This window comes from Gekko japonicus, unplaced genomic scaffold (genome assembly GCF_001447785.1).
Source record: "Gekko japonicus isolate JY-2015 unplaced genomic scaffold, Gekko_japonicus_V1.1 scaffold4273, whole genome shotgun sequence".
NCBI classification, from domain to species: Eukaryota; Metazoa; Chordata; class Lepidosauria; order Squamata; family Gekkonidae; genus Gekko; species Gekko japonicus.
The window spans coordinates 44,158-64,603 of NW_015165372.1; the positions used below are offsets into that span (position 1 = coordinate 44,158).

Sequence of the window (20,446 nt, forward strand, 5' to 3'; positions counted from 1 at the left end):
GAGTCCCCGGTGGTGTGCAAGCGACATCCCGTTTGGTGGAGGGGTGGCGGCGCTTGGAGAGCATGCTCAAGGATGCTCAAGGGGGGGGGTGTTACGTAGCTAATCCCAACGAATCTTGGATTTAGCAATGCGTTGGTAATCTGGTGCCTGTCGAGACCAGCCTGCGATACTAGCTCCCATGGAGGCTTGCTCTGCTCTGTCTCCTACAAGTCATTGCAAAATTTACTTTGCGTGAAGCGCAAAAGTGTTTGTTTCGGTGGGGGAGGAATTTGAGCGAAAGTAGCCGTTAACCTAGCACATCCCCCAAAGTAAGCCCCTGGAGTCATTTGTGGCATCTCTCTCTCTTACTTGTTTAGATTGTTTCCGACGGTAGCTATGTTGCTCTGTAGTAGAACAGCTGGGTTCAAGTCCAGGAGTAACTTCGAGACCAACCGTAGCTTCTCTTATGTTCTTATGCCTTTCCCTCTCCAATGGACAAGTACAGCACATCCTGTCTCTGCAGAATTACAGCAAAGCTTCCTCCCCAAAGCTTGTAATATTAAGCACGGCCCGCGACTCCCGCGACGGCATTCTGAGGACACGAGTCAAAACATTTCTAAAATGGCAATTACTCCAGTGGTATTCCCATAATACATTATCTGGCTGCACCTGCTCATTTGCATACCAGCCTTGGCATTAAAAACCTTCCAAAATGTTTACGCAGCATGGTAGCTTTGGACTTAAAATGCAAATCCAAACATGCCCTCTGGAGAGAAAGAGAGAGAGAAAGCGCTAGATTCAAGTCCAGGGGCATCTTAGAGACCGACCAGATTTTCGGGGTATGAGCGTTTGAGAGTCAACGCTCATATCTAATGAAGGGAGCTGGATTCGAGTCCAGTAGCACCTTAGAAACCAACCGGATTTCCGTGGTATGTGCTTTCAAGGATAGCCATGTCGGTCAGTCTGTCTGTCTATCTAGTACTGCTCATACGGCTATCACCTTAAGCGGAAATTAGAACCCCCCCCAAAAAAAGTATTTAAAAAGACCTTACTCGGTATTATTTCTCTTGTATTTGATTATTGTGCCTATGAATTTTGCCACTGAGGGTGACATGATCATTTGTATCTGATAGCAGCCACGACACCTGGGCTCGCGCATTTAGTAATTCCGTACCTTTAAGTAAAGGGGTGACTAAATTAGCCCTCATCACCTTGCATATAGGGCACTCCGTAATCATATGTCTGATGGTTTCTATTGCATCACATGAGCCATCTGCATGTTCTGTTACAGTATGACACTCTATGATACCTGCCCTCCAAAACTGCCGAGGGAAGAACGTTCGGTCTTGCCAAAGTAAAAGCTCTTCTTAGTTTTGGGTAGCCATGTTGGCCTGCAGCAATGCTCCCTCTAAGCTGTGGAGTCTTTTGAGCAAAGATTCTACTTTGTGAGCTACGGGCATTCAAGTTGTGAGCCAGCGATTTGGCTACTGCATAAATTAGTTTGCTCTGGAGCCATCCCTTCCTGAGCTAAGACATAAATGTGTGAGCCGGAGGCTAAAAAACTGTGAGCTAGCTCACACTAACTCAGCTTAGAGGGAACACTGCTCCTAACCACTTGACCAGGCCAGTAGCAACTCAGAGGCCAATGAGATTTAGGGGGGTATATGTTGAGAGTTAGCGCTCCCTAGATAGGGGATGGAGCTTTGAATTTGGAAGTTCATACCCTGAAAACGTTGCTGGTCTCTCCTGGGCTCGAATCTAGCTCCTACAGAAGACCAAAATGGCTACCCTCTGGAATAATCTTCATGGTGGTACCGTAGAAATTTGTCTGCCGAGCAAAGGCCCAGCTCTCAGTGAGATATCCCTCTCCCTCCCTCTGTGAGTTGCTCCTTTAAAACACTGGCTAGTGGCACAGTGCAGTCAAAACCGCCAGCTTGTCTTTTCTTTGTGGGTGCTTTGAGCACCCAGTCTTTGCTTGGGTATTACCACCTGTAAGGTGAGGTGGCCCAAGGCTGGTTGGAAGCACCCAGGGAACATAGTTCTATTTAGAGGAGGAGGAGGTCCCCGGGCACTCGCGCTTGAGCTAAAGGGGGAGCACCAGGCTTTGTTGAGTCACATGTGTGGTGCAATCCCCTGGTTAAAAGAGGGAAGTGACCCTGCTGGCGATGGAGGGAAAAACTATAACCCTCCTCTGTCCCCCCCCCCCCCCCCCCGGGCTTATGAATAGGCTTTCAGCGTTGTCGTCATGCATAACTGGAAGAATAGCAGGTTGAGGAGGGACGAAAGGAAACATGACTTTACTCAGAGAGTGATTAAAATGTGGTGTTCACTGCCAGAGGATGAATCCCAGAGCCAGGAGGCAACATGAGGGAAAGGCCTCGGCCTGCGTGCCCTGTTGTTGGCCCTCCAGAGGAACCGGTTGTCCCCTAGGTGAACTATCGGTCTGATCCAGCAGAGCTCTTCTGATGTTCTTATGCAATGTATTTATTTTTGATGACTTTATTTATATCCCCCCTTTCTCCTCAATGGGGGCCCAAAGCGGCTTACATCATTAGTTCTCCTCTCCTCCTCTCCAGCCTTCTAACCAACTACCACACTAGTTCCTGAAAACCAAACTAGCCTGCCACTCCTGAAAAGCGTAGGCTCAGCTTGTCGCCCCTGCTGATTGATTGAAGCAACTGTACCAATTAAAGCTTGTAATTCTAGTCCCCGGCTCTTGTACTCCGGTTTCCCCACCCGGAAGCAATGGGAAGGCAGCATCTCACAGGCTAAGAATTGCTGGAGTTTTGAGATTCTCCCTGAAAGAGATCCTGCCCGTCTGCACAGGCCACAAGTGCACCTAGAAAGAAAGGAGCGCACACCCCGTCCAGCTGCGAACCTCATGTGCCCTGGATGCTTCACACCTTTTCAGTCCAGTTCACTTAGAGGGCACCTGATGTATCAATGTTTGCATTAGATAAAAAGCTTCCAGCCCTGTCTGAGAGCTGGATAGCTGGTGGCTTCCACAGGTCACTCCACCTCCAGGGAGGTCAGGAGGGGCACAGTTTGTGGACAAATGCAGAAACCATGTGGATCTAAACTGTGTCAGGGAAGGCTCCCGCGTTGCTGGCACTCTGGTACCGTTGCCGGGATAGAGTTCTTGAAAAGAACCCTTCCATATTACTAGTTACGGATAACATGTATGATTACTGACTACGTGAATTAGTTTTTAACATCTTGTGGTTCTTTTTTTTTTTCTGATACCTATCTTAAATAACATTGTGGCCTGCCTTTCGTCCGTGTTGAGACACCTATAACAATGCCAGGATGTTAGGCAGAAGCCTTTTGCCTGTTTGAAGGGAAGAGATATAAATCCAATCTCTTCTCTTCTCCTATTCTCTAGTCCGACACTTTAACCACTATACTACGCAGGCTCTCCGTGTATGTTTTTGCGGGTGGGGTTCAAAATCTCAAGCAAAGGAGAAAGTCCAAGAATCTGCTACATACAACAAGGATGGAGATGAAAAAGACAAAAAAGGAAGATTTTTTTCTGTCTGTCTCTCTTCTACACATCCATTCCTAATACATTTTTGTCCCAACCTCCCTTCAGGGAGCTCAAGGCAATGTACATGGTTGCCCCCCCCCCCCTTTTCCTCTGTTTTATCTTCACATCAGCCTTGTGAGATAGTTGGGGCTGACAGAGAGTGACAGGTTCAGTGGATTTCATGGCAGAGAAGCAACCTCAACCTGGGTTCCTTAGTCCAGCACTCTAACCAACCACCACACTGGTTCCTGAAAACCAAACTAGCCTGCCACTCCTGAAAAGCGTGCGCTCAGCTTGTCGCCCCTGCTGATTGACTAAAGCAACTGTACCAATTAAAGTCGTAATTCTAGTCCCCGGCTCTTGTACTCCGGTTTCCCCACCTGGAAGCAACGTGAAGGCGGCATCTCACAGGCTAAGAATGCTGGAGTTGTGAGATTCTCCCCGAAGGCGTTAGAGATCCTGCCCGTCTGCACAGGTCGCAAGCGCACCTAGGAAGAAAGCAGCGCACACCCCGTCCAGCTGCGAACCTCATGTGCCCTGGATGCTTCACACCTTTTCAGTCCAGTTCACTTAGAGGGCACCTGATGTATCAATGTTTGCATTAGATAAAAAGCTTCCAGCCCTGTCTGAGAGCTGGATAGCTGGTGGCTTCCACAGGTCACTCCACCTCCAGGGAGGTCAGGAGGGGCACGGTTTGTGGACAAATGCAGAAACCACGTGGATCTAAACTGTGTCAGGGAAGGCCCCTGTGTTGCTGGCAGTCTGGTGTCGTTGCCGGGGTAGAGTTCTTGAAAAGAACCCTTCCATATTACTAGTTGTCACGGATAACATGTATGATCACTGACTACTTGAATTAGTTTATAACGTCTTGTGGTTCTTCCCCCCCCCCCAATACCTATCTTAAATAACATTGTAGCCTGCCTTTCATCTGTGTTGAGACACTTATAACAATGCCAGGATGTTAGGCAGAAGCCTTTTGCCTGTTTGAAGGGAAGAGGTAGGGTAAGAGGTCCATCAGTGAGTATTAGCCACTGTGTCTGGGGCAAGTGATGCTCTGTCTTCGTGGTGCTTGGGGGGCAAAGTGTGGGAGGGCTTCTGGAGTTCTGGCCCCCTTGGTGGACCTCCTGATGGCCCCTGGGTTTTGGCCACTGTGTGACACAGAGTGTTGGACTGGATGGGCCATTGGCCTGATCCAGCATGGCTTCTCTTGTGTTCTTATGTCTGGGGCAGGGATGCTCTGTCTTGTTGGTGCTGGGGGAGCAAGAATGGGAGGACTTCTGGAGTTCTGGCCCCGCTGGTGGACCTCCTGATGGCCCTTGGGTTTTGGCCACTGTGTGACACAGTGTTGGACTGAATGGGCCATTGGCCTGATCCAACCTGGCTTCTGTTCTTAAGAGCAGAGGTCCACCAGTGGTTATTAGCCAGAAGTTATAGATAGAACACTCTATCTGGGGCAGTGATGCTTTGTATTCTTGGTGTTTGGGGGGCCACAGTGGGAGGGCTTCTGGAGTTCTGGCCCCACTGGTGATGCCTCCTGGGTTCAGGCCACTGTGTGACACAGAGTGCTGGACTGGACGGCCCATTGGCCTGATCCAGCATGGCTTCTCTTATGTTCTTATGAGCCTCTGCTGTCACAGCAGGGAAGGAAACCAAGTGTGTGCCTATTTAAAGTATAAAGCAAAGCTCTTGTAAGAGCCAGAGGATTCAGTGTTGCCCGAAATAACACGGGACAGGTTAATCCTGGAGGCACAACCAGATCACTGTAATTCTGGGGATCCGATTGGCTTTTCCAACAGTTCAGATCCCTGCCGTCCAGTACTTTGGGATGCTTTTGACCCATGGTTGATGTGGACAATTTTCTGTGTGATAGGCAAGTTTCCAGATCGATGCTGTAGCCCCGTGATCATAGAAAGGTGTTACTAGGATGCGTCTTGAGAGTCCGTTTCTGCTCCAAAAGCTGTTCTGAGGAAGACGGTACTTCAGTTCATGCTCTTAAGGAAGATGAGACAGCCGTGCCAAGTGGTGGATTTTGAGTGTGTGTGTCTGTGTGTGTGAGGTGCCTTCAAGTCACTTCTGACTTATAGCAACGCTATGAATTAATGACCTCCAAAATATCCTGTCATTAGCAGTCTTGCTCAAGTCTTGAAGACTGGGGGCTGTGTGAGTCAATCCATCTCCTGTTGCCTTCAGCTTTTCCTCGCATTATTGTCGTTTCCAGTGACTCTTGTCTTCTCATGCTGTGACCAAAGCATAGTAGGCTCAGTTTAGTCATTTGAGCTTGCATGGAGCGTTTAGGCGTGACTTGATCTAGAACCCACTTATTAGTCCTTTTGGTGGTCCGCAGTACCCGTAAGAATCTCCTCCAACACCACATTTCAAAGGAATCTACTTTCTTCCTGTCCGCCTTCTTCACCGTCCGACTTTCACACCCATACGTAGTCATGAGGAATACTGTGGCATGAAGTATCTTGATCTTGCTCGTTAACAACATATTCTTACAACTTAAGGATCTTTTCTAGCTCCTTCATGGATGCCCTTCCCAGTCTCAGTCAATGCTCCCTCTAAGCTGTGGAGTCTTGTGAGCAAAAATTCTACTTTGTGAGCTACCGGCGTTAAAGTTGTGTTATGTAGTGGGTAGCCGCATGGATAGACGACAGACAACAACATGGTGCATAGCACGCTTTATTGGTACATAACGAGAACCTGGAACAACGGCCCGGGAGGCCAACTATATACAACCCTGGGGACACACCCCTGGGCACCATTGGTGGGTTTGAATTTCCTGCCACGGTTCCCATTGGCTCCCCCGTGGAGGGACTAGGCTCCTATTGTCCTTCCAGAGTCAAGCTCTGGCTGTTCGCTGGGCCCCGGTGGCGGTCAGCATACACAACAAGTTGTGAGCGAACAATTTGGCTGCTGCATAAATCAGTTTGCCCTGGAGCCCTCCTTCCTGAGCTCAGGCAAAAAAGTGTGAGCCGGAAGCTAACAAGCTGTGAGCTGGCTCACACCAATTTAGCTTAGAGGGAACACTGGGGCTCTCAATCTCCTTCTGATTTCTTGGTTGCCGTCTCCCGTTTGGATGATGATGGAGCCTCCCTCCTGCCCCCAGGTTAACAACTGGCTTGTGGGTAGATTTGACGAGTCATGCCAGAGTTCCTCACGAAGGTGTCGGTTGTGCAAGGGTGTCGTAATACCTCTGAGTAATTTCTATCCCTCTTACGTAAAGTTCAGGACAGATTTAGCCTTGGCCAATCAGCAAGAGATTAATTTATTACAGGGACAGCCACAGAGCCACACAGACCAGAGAGGGAGACGCTTTTGGAGATGGGCAGAGAGGCCCCGTGGATTCCATTTGATTTGTTTGGGGAGGATCTTGCCAATTACAAGCCCAGTGCCTTAACCTGAGTCAGGGCTTGCTGGACTGGAACCCCAGAAACTGCTTAGAAAGCTAGGGGTGGAGCTGTGGGATGTTATCAGGGACCGAGCACCTCTGAGCATGTAGACAGTACTTCACCAGCTGGAATCAGGAGGAGGGTTTCCAGGCCATAGGAAGATAGAGCTGGAAGGGACATCTAGTCCAATCCCCCCCCCCCCGCACATTGCAAGAAATTCACTGCTACCTTCCTCCCCCGGTGACCCGCTGTATGCCCAGAAAAAGGCAAAAATCCTCCAGGATCCCTGGGACAATCCGGCCTGGAGGAAGGATTTCCTTTCTGGTCCCCCAATGAGGATCAGCATTACCCTAGGCATGTAAGAAAGGGTCACAAGAGCCAAGCACCGGCTCATCCCTTCATGCCCTCTGTCTCAAGATCTGCCTAAGTTCATTGTGAATCAGAGAAGATGGTCTCTAAATGAGCAGGACCCGGCACCCAGACCTGTAAAACGTAATCCTCAGAAGTCCTTGGAGACCTCGTAGGAAGGCCGTGTACGAGACATGTCGAATTGGCTCATTTTCTCCCTTCCCCGTCCAAGAGTATTCTGCTATGTAGCAGGCAGTCTTTTCCTATGCCCAAGTCTTCCTGCAGAGACCAGGTTTATTTATTTCATTACAGTTATAAATCACGTAATCCCCACAAATTTTTCTCTCTCCCTTTCTTTGAGACGGTCCCCGGTAATCTGAGGCTGTATCTCAGTTACTTGTTTGTGTGTGGGGAGGTTGTTGATGTGGTGGAACTGACCTGAGTCACAGCCTTGCTGATGCACGCTGACAACTGTTTCATCTCAAGTGCTCAAACTCCGCTCAGTTGTCACTCATTCCGTAAGGTGGGTTACTCACGTGATCCTTATCGCTAAACTCCACTGGAGCTATTTGCAATCCTTTTTCACGGTGAATTCGTACGTAGAAACTGTAATTCCTGATTCTGTTCCTGTTGCTAGTTCCATGGTAGCCATTTCACTCCTTTGTCTTAGTGTGCCTGGTTCCTTGGCTTTATTTCCTGTGTGTGCGCCCTGATTTCTTTCTTTTTTAAAAATAATATTTTTTTTATTTTATAGTTATATTTTTACAAACATGTAACACTACCAGTCAAAACAAAGCAAGATACAATTGAAGTATAACTCAGAACAATTTGCAAAGTATGGTTTTGACATTATTGTGAAATAAGGGGTATCCCCCCATACATCATCTATGTGATTTATGTAATAACAACAGTAATATGTGAACGACAACAATAGTGATAGGAAAATACATACCGTTTCAACACCACACTCTAACTGTAGAGTGCGCCCTGATTTCTGAAATCTCAAGTATCCATGTGGTGTTTTCACTGAATGTGCTTAAACTTTGGGTTTTTAAGAAATTTATCTTTCCTATTCCAACAAAACTCATGGCCACACGTGTGTGTTAAAGGCTGTCAAGTCACTTCTGACCCTATGAATTAATGTCCTCCAAAATGTCCTATCCTTAACAGCCTTGCTCAGGTCTTGCGGACGGAGTCAAGCCATCTCCTGTTGGATCGTTCTCTTTCCTGCTTGCCTTCCGCTTTTCCTAGCCTAGTTGTCTTTTCCAGTGACTCTTGCCTTTTCAGATGTCACCAAATTACGGTAGCCTCAGTTGAGTCATTTTAGCTTCTCAGAAGAGTTCAGGCTTCACTCGATCTCGAACCCACCAATTTGTCCTTTTTGCAGCCCACAGTATTTGTAAAACTCTCCTCCAACAGCACGCTGGAGTACATGTCTTCCTTCCTGGTGGTATCATGAACACTCAAACAGATGTGAGGAACGCAGCTGACATACAGGTTCAAATAGGGAAGGCAGTGCTCCAGATGTTTAGGTCCTGGCTTCCAAAGGACTTTAAACAGCTGACATGCAGGTTCAAATAGGGAAGTTTAGGTCCTGGCTTCCAAAGGACTTTAAAGATAAGAACCAGCACTTTGAATTGAACCCGGAAGCATATAAACCAGCACTTTGAATTGAAAAATTGAACCCGGAAGCATATAAACAGTGATCTTGTATATTCATAGCAAATTGCGCTGCTGCGTTTTGCACTCATTAGAAAGCGGTGCATGGTGCGTGCTATGGTAGTCTAGCCTTGAACTAGAACTTGAACTTCCTTAAATCCTCGACAGCAGTTTCTGGTGTAGTTGTTAGATTCCTTCTACCTAAAACATCTACACCTTTGTAATGTCGCCTTGAGAGTCTTTACATTTCTGCCACAAAACTGTTGTCCAAACAGTGCAGAAACTTTTCAAAAGCTACCTACGATTCTTCGTTGTACATGTTTCACTGGAGTACTGCACCTTTATATCCAAGGGGGTAGAATGACTTTATCCTTATACTATGGAGACATCTGCTATAGCATTTTAATGCCGATTCCCCTGAGAGGCTCCGAATTACTAAGGGTCTTCTCACAACGGTTGTACGTAGCTTCACGCGGAACGTGTGCCCTGTGTGTATCAGTTGTGGGAATCCATTTGCTGTGGAGGTCTGTGGGAAATACGCCACTTGAGCATGTGTTAGCTGCAGTGTTCCTCATGTAACCTTCCACATCTGTGTTCTCACACACACCCACGCATGTATGTGTATGTGAATAGGCTCTGATGGGTAAGCTACCATAATTTAATTGCTTATTTTTAAATATAGGGTCATCAGTGTACATGGCACTTTACAGATTAGTAGAAACGGAGTCCTGCCTTGAGATATTTTCAGTCTGAGGGTAACAAGAGACGGCTGTGAGTAATGTGCTTAGGGTATGTTTTGGTTGGGGGCTAAGGGCGCAACTAGATGAGTCCCTGGCAGTCTTATGACTGTATGTCTTTAATTTTATTTAAAAGCAGTTTTGGGGGGTTTGGATTGAGGCCACAGTGCTGAAGCAGGAGCATCTATAGAGTTGCCAGCCCCCAGGTGGGCATACAAAAATATATATCACTGTGTACAATAAATATATGTCTATGGTAAGACAATTTTATGCTTTATTCTTTTCCTTTTTATATTTTTTTCAGTACTGTTGTCTAAATTTGTGGATGATACGAAGTTGTTCAGGGTGGTGAAAACCAGTGAGGATTGTGAGGCACTCCAAAGGGATCTGTCAAAGATGGGCGAGTGGGCGTCAACATGGCAAATGGGGTTCAATGTGGCCAAGTGCAAGGTGATGCACATTGGAGCCAAAAATCCTAAATATAAATACACATTGATGGGGTCTGAACTGGCAGAGACTGAGCAAGAGAGAGATCTTGGAGTTGTAGTAGATAACTCACTGAAAATGTCGAGACAGTGTGTGACTGCAATAAAGAAGGCAAATGCTATGCTGGGGATTATTAGGAAGGGTATTGAAAACAGATCAGCCAATATAATAATGCCCCTATATAAATCAATGGTGAGACCTCATTTGGAATACTGTGTGCAATTCTGGTCACCACACCTTAAAAAGGATATTATAGCTTTGGAAAAAGTGCAGAAAAGGGCAACTCGAATGATAAAAGGGTTGGAACACTTTCCCTATGAGGAAAGGTTAAAGCGCTTAGGGCTCTTTAGCTTGGAGAAAAGACGACTGAGGGGTGACATGATCGAGGTTTATAAGATTATGCATGGGAAAGAGCAGGTAAAGAAAGAGGTACTTTTCTCCCTTTCTCACAATACAAGAACCCGTGGGCACTCCATGAAATTGCTGAGCGGTCGGGTTAGAACGGATAAAAGGAAGTACTTCTTCACCCAAAGAGTGATTAACACATGGAATTCACTGCCACAGGAAGTGGTGGCGGCTACAAGCATGGACGGCTTCAAAAGGGAATTAGATAAGCATATGGAGCAGAGGTCCATCAGTGGCTATTAGCCACAAGGTATAGCTAGGGGCTCTGGGGCAAGTGATGCTCTGTCTTCTTGGTGCTTGGGGGGGGGGTCAACAGTGGGAGGGCTTCTAATGTCCTGGCCCCACTGCTGGACCTCCTGATGGCACTGGTATTTCTGGCCACTGTGTGACACAGAGTGTTGGACTGGATGGGCCTTTGGCCTGATCCAACATTGGCGTCTCTTATGTTCTTATGAAAGCAAGAAATTGCAAGTAGATAAATAGGTACCACTTCGGTGGGAAGGTAACAGCATTCCGTGCCATCAGAACCCTTGCGGCAAACATAATAATCTACGTAAGACAGCATATCTTTCAAATTCCATCAGGTAGCCACAAATTTGGGGTTTTGTGTGGCCTGGAGATCTCCTGGAATCACGTCTGATCTCCAGACTACAGAGACCAGTTTCCCCTGGAGAACACAGCAGCTTTCAAGGGTAGACTCTATGATATACCGTGGAGTCAAGGAAAAGCGGAAGTCCTTCCCCAGGCGCACCCCCCTCCCCCCAAATCTTTAGGAATTTCCCAGTCCTAAATTGGCAATCCTAATTCTCCAAGAGAAATTGGGCTGCCATCAGCTCTGGTGAACCTAAACAGCATGATAAAAAGTAGAGACATCACCCTGCCAACAAAAGTCCGCATGGTCAAAGCAATGGTATTCCCAGTAGTCATGTATGGCTGCGAGAGTTGGACTATAAGGAAAGCCGAGCGCCGAAGAATAGATTCTTTTGAACTATGGTGCTGGAGAAGACTCTTGAGAGTCCCTTGGACTGCAAGAAGATCAAATCAGTCAGTCCTAAAAGAAATCAACCCTGACTGTTCCCTGGAAGGCCAGATAATGAAACTGAAGCTCAAATACTTTGGCCACCCAATGAGAAGGGAGCACTCACTGGGGAAGACCCTGATGCTGGGAAAGATTGAAGGTCAAAGAAGACGGGGACGGCAAAGGTTGAGATGGTTAGACAGTGTCATAGATGCAACGAACATGAAATTGAGCAAACTCCGGAGGACAGCGGAAGACCGGAAGGCCTGGCGTGGTCTGGTCCATGGAGTCGCGAAGAGTTGGACTCGACTGTGCGACTGAACAACAACAGCAGCTCTGGTAGAGTTACAAAGACAGGTGGCCTGTCTCCCCCCGCCCCACTCCACTGGCACTAATCTGGGGTGGGTTTTATCTCAGGGGTGGGGAAGGAGTAGCCCCTCTCCAACGCTCCCTCTAAGCTGTGGAGTCTTGTGAGCAAAAATCCTACTTTGTGAGCAACTGGCATTAAAGTTGTGAGCGAGCCATTTGGCTGCTGCATGAATTAGTTTGCTCTGGAGCCATCCTTCCTGAGCTCAGACAACAATGTGTGAGCCGGAGGCTAAAGAGCTGTGAGCTAGCTCACACTAACTCGGCTTAGAGGGAACAGTGCCCCTCTCCCCTCCTAGCATTGTGTCCCTGATGGATATTCTTCCCTACCCTGGCTGATTTTATAGAAATTTAAAGGCATCCAGAGATCCGGTGTCTCACCCTAAGAGGTCAGGCTGACGCCTTTGCGGAAGAGGTAGGTGTTAGAAAAACTTCATGCCGCAGTATTCCCCATTACTGTGTACGGGTGTGAAAGTTGGGCAGTGAAGAAAGCTTGACAGGAAGAAAGTTGACTCATTTGAAATGTGGCATTGGAGGAGAGTTTTATGGATACCGTGGACCGCCAGAAAGACAGATCAGTGGGTTCTGGAGCAAGTCGAGCCTGAACTCTTCCTAGAAGCTAAAATGACCAAACTGAGGCTACTGTATTAATAAAAGAAGACAAGAATCACTGGAAAAGACCATCATGCTAGGAGAAGTTGGCGTCAGCAGGCAAAAGGAAGATCCAACAGGAGGTGGACAGACTCCATCAAGGAAGCCACGGTCCTCAGTTTGCAACCCCTGAGCTGTTAACCGATAGGACATTTTGAAGATCACTGATTCATCGGGTCGCCATGAGTCAGAAGGGACTAGACCAGGGGTGTCAAACTCATTTGTTACGAGAGCCAGATCTGACACAAATGAGACCTTGTTGGGCCGGGCCATGTGTGTCATAAAACGTAATGCCAGGGAGCGGAGAACAGTGTTCCCTCTAAGCTGAGTTAGTGTGAGCTAGCTCACAGTTTCTTAGCCTCCAGCTCACACATTTTTGTTTCAGCTCAGGAAGGATGGCTCCAGAGTAAAAATGATTAATGCAGCCGCCAAATCGCTTGCTCACAACTTTAATGTCAGTAGCTCACAAAGTAGAATTTTTGTTCACAAGACTCCATAGCTTAGAGGGAACATTGGCAGAGATATAAACTTTATAAAGGACACAAACAGAAAGGGTTGTTTTTTTACTTAAAATAAAAACATGCTTAAAACATTAGCACTCTTGCAATATTTTGTTTATTTAACAGTGTCCAATAACTGACACCTCTTGCTCTGAATTACTGCATCAAAATGTCCATACTGTTGCAGTCTTGAGTATGCTGTTCAGGTGTGCATCTGTAAGCTGCAAGCCTACTTTTGATTTATTGACATTACATAAGAACATAAGAGATGCCAATGTTGGATCAGGCCAAAGGCCCATCCAGTCCAACACTCTGTATCACACAGTGGCCAGAAATACCAGTGCCATCAGGAGGTCCCCCAGTGGGGCCAGGAATCTCATACTCAGAGTTCTGAGTCTAGGACCCAGGTTAAAACATGAAATGGCTGAGCAATTAAGAGAGTCTGGCGAAGGAAGCTATGAATGCAGCAGCAGCAACAGAACTGGAAGCAGGAGATGGCCAGTTCCACTGCGGGCCTGATGGAAGCCCTCCGGGGGCCTGATCCAGCCCCCGGGCTGCATGTTTGACACCCCTGGACTAGACACCACTTAACACTCACACACACACACAACAATTTAAAGGGAGAGGAAGACGACAACATTAACTAGCAGCACACCAAGTGATATAGAGGAACGACAACAAGGCACCTAAACGAAGGCATGCAGCTCACTGGTGCTCATATCTCAGTGTTTCTCTCCCCGTCCCCGACCTTCCCTGCAACTGGATAGAAGACTGGGTGGATTCTTTCTTTGCTGTCCTCCCTGCCCAGGAGTCCCTTGTTCTGATTATGGTACTTGTGAAGACTCCCTTCCTTTGAAATTTCATGTTCACCTCGGCTGCCCCTGTCAGTCCTGTCACAATAGGGCGAGGCAGGGTTTCCCGCCTCCTCTTCCTCCGCATTGATTCAGCCCGTTTTGCTGCTTAGCAACTGGGCAGCTGATCCGCTGCTGACTCCCACTTGCCCCCGGTGGTGTGAGAAAGCTGGGCCCAGAGCCCAGAGGTGTGGCTGCCAGCTTAGTTAACGCAGCATGACTAGGCGTGTTTGCCGTCAGGCGTGAGCATTGGGTGGAAGCAGAGCTCCTGCCCGGTGCCCGTGGAAAGGACAAAGGCGCCTGGTGAGTAGCACTGCCAGGCACAGGGGTGGCATGGGCTGCGAGAAGAAAGGCATTGTGCGGCAGAGGGGTTGGGCAATGGAATCTGGGCCCTGCTCCAGTTCAAATAAACCGACTGGCCTAGATCTCACTTGCATGAACGAGGGAGCAGAGCTCTGATGGAACTTTGGTACAGTACAAGTCTCACCTCTTCTTGCCCCCCCAAGCACAAAGCACATCCCGACCTTAAGAACGTAAATAGAGCCCTTCCGGATGAGACCACAGGTCTGTCAAGTCCGGCATTCTGTCCACATGGCGGCAAATCAGCTGCCTCGAGGAGGAGGAGGAGGAGGAAGAAGAGATTGGATTTATACCCTGCCCTTCACTCAGAGTCTCAGAGTGGTTTACAAACTCCTTTCCCTTCCCCTCCCCGCCACAGACACCCTGTGAGGTAGGCGGGGCTGAGAGAACTCTCTCGAGAACTGCTCTTTCAAGAACAGCTCCGGCAGAACTGTGGCTTGCCCAAGGTCATCCAGCAGCTGCATGTGGAGGCGTGGGGAATCAAACCCGATTCTCCCAGATTAGAGTCCACACATTTGACCACTACACCAAACTGGTTCTCAGGAAGCAGGATGACGTCTCAGGTAGAACTAAAAAAGAGTCGGCTTTTTCCAATATGGTTAACTCGGTCAGCAAGAAAATAATCGTTTCTAGTTGTACCTGAGCACTCCATTAGGGCTTTGAGCATTTCAGATTGGATCTAATGCGCTCCGGGGGGCAAACGAGATATTTCACAGCAAGGTGACTGCGACAGCATCCTGCCTCTGGTCCTGGAAGTAGTGCAGGGGTCCCCAACCTTTCTGAGCCTGTGTGGGGGCTTTAGAATTCCGGCACGGCGCAGTGGTTGCAGTTGCAAAGAGGCTGCCACAAAATGGCTGCCACAGCTTACCTTCGGTCACACAGTGAAGACCCTTGGGCTGAGATGACTGCAGCGATGTTTTATAAAATCTGCACGGCCAGTCAGAAGCGTTGCTGGGCAAATGACCCACCTGGCCCCGCCCACTTTTTAAGAAGAGAAGAGATTGGATTTATACCCCACCCTTCACTACCCAAAGGAGTCTCAGAGCGGCTCACAAACTCCTTTCCCTTCCCCTCCCCACAACAGACACCCTGGGAGGTGGGTGGGGCTGAGAGAGCTCTGACAGAAACTGCTCTTTTTTCAAGGACAGCTCTTATCAGAACTACGGCTTGCCCAAGGTCATCCAGCCAGGTGCAAACGGAGGAGTGGGGAATCAAACCCGTTTCTCCCAGATTAGAGTCCGTGCACTTAACCACTACACCAAACTGGTGGGCACCAAGGAGGGTGTCATCAGGCGCCGTGGTGCCCCTGGGCACCATCTCTGGGAATCCTGGAGTAGAGGTCCATCATGGAGTAGAGGTCCATCATGGCTAGTAGCACTGATAGCCCCACCCTCCACGAATTTCCCCATTCCCCTTTTAAAGCCAAGTTGTCAGCCAGTACCGCATCCTGTGGGAGTGAGTTCTGCAACTGCACTATGCGCCGTGTGAAGACGTACTTCCTTGTGTCTGTCCCTGTTAGGCTTGCCAGCCTCCAGGTGGGGCCTGGAGATCTCCCGCTTTTATAACTGATCCCCAGTTGACGGAGATCAGCTCCTCCGGAGAAAATCGCTGCTTTGAAGGGTGGACTCTGTGGCATTGTACCCTGCTGAGGCCCCTCCCCTCCCCAAACCCTGCCCCCTCCTGGCTCCACCCCCAAAGTCTCCAGGTATTTTCCAGACCTGGTAACCCTAGTGCCTCTTCGCCTACCATTCAGCTTCGATAGATGACCCCCGGGTTCTAGTCTTACGGGAGCGAGAGAAAAGTTTCATGGAAGCTTGGGAGGAAAGGGGGACACGGAACTTTGCGGAACGGGGGAGCATGAATGGGAGGGGGCACAGATGTGCTCCCCTTTGTACTCCGCTCCTATCACCCCCAGTCTTTCCTTTGGGAAGCAGGAGATGGATGGAAGGTTATACTGCGGGGTGATGCGTGCAGCCAATACCTGCGCTGTGGTCGGAGCAGAGATGCATGTCTGTGATGGAAGAGGAATGAACGGAACTGAGGATGTGGTGTCAGTTATCTCGTTCCTAATTTTCATTGGCACTCCACTGGTTGTAATGAGTACCGTCATTGTCTACATATAGTAATATAATGATGATAATAATAATTATTGTTATTTTCTTATCTTGCTTCTCAAGGAGTGATACCGGATGTAGTAAACACTCTTCGTTTATGGTCATTGATGTTCAAGATATTAGGGATATGCTGAATTGCTCTTAACATTTAGTTCCTTCTAAGTAAGACAGGATTGTTTTTAGTCCCTTAGAAGTACTGTGACAACTGCTGTCACAACGGTACTGTGTTGGTGAAAAAAATGAGTAAATTTGTTATAATCCTATAATTACGTTAGACCTGTGGCAATGCGTTTGGGACTTGAACAGAAGGTCTCTTTCTCCCGAAGTCATTCAGACAAATAGGACTGCCTGGTCATGGGGGGGAAGAGGAATATCAGGGCAGTTCTGTTTTGGGCCATCCAAATGCCAGCCCAGGCTTTTGCTTCTCAGCACACATTCCCCCCCCCTTCCCTAGTACTGATGGAATGTTTCTTTCCCTCTTCCAACTGCCCCCTTTGCAGGGTGATCTAGCCAAGAAGAAGATCTATCCCACCATCTGGTAAGTCCTGTTCTGCTACCCACGAGATTTCCTCGCCCTCTCACTTGCCCGTCCTCACACCACAGCCTTTCTGATCTCCTGCGCAGGTGGCTGTTCCGAGATGGATTGCTTCCAGATGACACGTACGTGGTGGGTTATGCCCGGTCGAAGCTCACCGTGGCCGACATCCGCAAGCAAAGCCAGCCATACCTCAAGGTGAGGCTTCACTCGTATCCTGGCACCTCTTCAGGATGCCCTCTAGATGTTGCTCATGCTCTTGAGCTTGCTGCAGTATATCCTCTGATGAGTAAGAGAAGCCATGTTGGATCAGGCCAGTGGCCCATCCAGTCCAACACTCTGTGTCACCCAGTGGTCAAAACCCAGGGGCCATCAGGAGGTCCCCCATTGGGTCAGAAACTCCAGAAGCCCTCCCACTGTTGCCCCCCCCCCCAAGCACCAGGAATACAGAGCATCGCTTGCCCCAGACAGAATGTTCCCTCTATACCTTGTGCCTAACAGTCACACTCATGGACCTCTGCTCCCTATAAGAACAGTGGCCCATCCAGTACAGCACTCTCTGTGTCACGCAGTGGCCAAAACTCAGGTGCCATCAGGAGGTCCACCAGTGGGGCCAGAACACCAGAAGCCCTCCCGCTCTTGCTCCCAAGCTCTGAGAATACGGAGCATCACAGCCCCAGACAAGAGTGTTCCATCTGTATTTTGTGGCTAAGAGCCACTGATGGACCTCTGCTCCATATGTCTATCTAATCCCCTCTTGAAGTTGTCTGTGCTTGTAGGTGCCACCATTTCTTGCGGCTGTGAATTTCCACAGCCTTAATGAGTCCTTGGGTGAAGAAGTATTTCCTTTGATCTGCTCTGAGCCTATTGCTTATTAATTTCACGGAGTGCCCACAAGAAGCTGATAGCATAACTGATTCATAATATGGCATACTAGTCTCTCTGCCTGGCCGATGGTGGGGTAGAAAGCGACTGCTGTCTTAGTGGGAGATGTGCATTCAGGTCTAGGGGATAGTAAAAGAAAAGTAGCCCTTCTTACTGTAAGGTGACAAATACCTAAACTGTTCTAGGCCACCCCTGAGGAACAAGAGAAGCTGGACGAGTTCTTCACCTGCAACTCCTACGTTCAAGGAAAGTACGACGACCGGGCCTCCTTTGAACGGCTCAACGCTCACCTGAACTCTCTGCACAACGGCGAGAAAGCCAACCGGCTCTTCTACCTCGCTTTGCCCCCTAGCGTCTACGAGGACGTCACCCAGAACATCCGGGAAACCTGCATGAGTACAGTGTAAGAGTTTAGCTGGGGTGTGTGTGTGTGTGACGGTACACCTCTCTCTTATTTTGTGTGGTTAGGCTTGCCGTAGTTTTAAATTTCTCCTTGTTTCTTTCTCTCACGCAAAGTCCCTATCGCTGCCACCAGGGATTTAATTCCAGTCTTTAATTAACCTTTCCCACAGTATTGTGCCCAAGCTCTAAGGCTCCTTCGTTGGACTGCGTGGTTCTGAGGACAAGACTGTGGGTTAACAATATACAGGATAAAAACTTTATTGGTAAAAGAAGCGTATCAGTTACAAGACGTTTCGTTAAGTTGTTCAGTAAAACCTTTCCCTTTTTGCTCAGGTCTCTGCCAGCTTTTCCCTCCTCACACTCTTGAAAGACTCTGACTGTTTTAGATTTTGCCTAATGGGCCCCCTTGAGTATATTTTCTTCCTCCTTTAGAATCTTAATGCCTTTCACAACACTTCTGTATGATGAGAAGACGGCTTCTCAGACTCTGTGTGGATTGACCACAACTGACACCTGCTGAATGCTGACTTCAGACTCAAACTGCAGACTTCAGCCTGAACACTCTTGCCTTCTCTCTCTACGCGCGCGCACACACACACACACCCCTCCTAGCTCCGCCCACACGCTCTCCGTCACCGACCGATCACCTCACTCACTCATCTCCTCCTTTCACCCCCCCTTGTTCTTCTGAAACTTACCAACCATTTTAAAGGAACACACACACATAACTTGAAATCATTACAGGGAGGGTATGTTTGAGAGTTGGCAGTGAGCACTAGGCCTCCATATACACATGCAGAACCAAAAGGGGACTATATACATGGTTAGCAGAAAGAGTAGCTAACACATTCTGGTTAAGAGAGAGTCTGGTTATCATTATTAAGCAGGGGTCATTTCGTAGAAAAAGAGGTGCAGGAGCTCATTAGCATATCTCATTAGCATAACATTTTCATATGCCACACCCCTGACATCACTGGAAGTGTGTCAGAAGGCAACACCCACTGCTCAGGCTCCACTGGACTCTTTTGGATTGCTAGCTATTTGGGGGGGGGGGACACGTGCAGATCTGTCCTGGCAGAGGAGGGAGAGCTTGTACCTGAATAAAACTTTGTCTTAAAGGTGCCACTAGACTGTTTTGGACTGGGGGGCCGGGGGGAGCTCTGCGACTTACCTGGCTGCGTCTTGATCTTACTGAGGGCTGCTGGGAGCAGGGGGTGGGGCTTGTTGCATGTGCCCGCCCCCAGGGCTCTTTACTGTTGGAGCTCCGCTCCTGTGCGCTCCTACAGGAAATGACCCCTGTTATTAAGTATGATTAAGACTGGCTCCACCCCTAACATCTTGTCAGGTCTTGGAAGCTAAGTTTGGGCCAGCCCTGGTTATTGTTTGGATGGGAGACCACTGAGGAAGCTCAGGGCCGCCACACAGAGGCAGGCGATGGCAAACCGCCTCTGACCGTCTGTTGCCTTGAAAACCCTATGAGTCGGCGGCGACTTGACGGAACGTACCACTGCCACCACCAAGACTGCTGCCAATGTGAGAGCCAGTTTGGTGTAGTGGTGAGGAGCATGGACTCTAATCTGGGAGAACCGGGTTGGTTCCCCCACTCCTCCACATGCAGCTGCTGGGGTGACGTTGGGCAAGCCATAGTCCTGTCAGAGATGTTCCTGAAAAAAGAGCAGTTTCTGTCAGAGCTCTCTCAGCCCCGCCTACCTCACAGGGTGAGGAGGGGAAGGAAGAGGAGTTTGTAAGCTGCTCTGAGACTCCTTTGGGTAGTGAAGGGCAGGGTATAAATCCAATCTCCTCTTCTTCTTTTACCTCCCAGAGTGTCTGCTGTGGGGAGGGAAAAGGAAAGGAGTTTGTAAGCCGCTCTGAGACTCCTCTGGGTAGTGAAGGGCAGGGTATAAATCCAAGCTCCTCCTCCTCCTCCTCTTGTTCTTCTTCCACATGAAGAAGAGTGTGTGTGTGGGGGGGGCATCTAAGTCCTGCTTACACCAGCAGTCTACTCAGATGAGTTGATATTAATGTTACAGCATTGGATGAAGGAAGCCTCCTTGGATAGCAGCTTGGGGACTGAGTGAGCTCTGGGTAGGGGTATGCAGGTTTTTCTCCTCGGTATTTTCCGGTTTGGGCCCATTGGACCTGAAAATGTTTTCAGGATTCCCGTAAAAAAACCCAGATCCCAATACCGGTGAAGTATTCGAATCTGGGATGTTTTTGGAAATCCCGATTCCCCCC

At 48.6% G+C, this 20,446-nt stretch overlaps 1 protein-coding gene across 1 annotated transcript in view; it reads left to right on the top strand.

The window, feature by feature from the left end:
- Positions 1 to 20,446, top strand: part of G6PD (glucose-6-phosphate dehydrogenase) — a 67,548-nt gene that overhangs the window by 21,884 nt on the left and 25,218 nt on the right. The window contains exons 3-5 of the mRNA XM_015410634.1: positions 16,890 to 16,927; positions 17,014 to 17,122; positions 17,995 to 18,212. Of these exons, the coding sequence (XP_015266120.1) occupies positions 16,890 to 16,927; positions 17,014 to 17,122; positions 17,995 to 18,212 (365 nt within the window). The remainder of the gene's footprint in view (positions 1 to 16,889; positions 16,928 to 17,013; positions 17,123 to 17,994; positions 18,213 to 20,446) is intronic.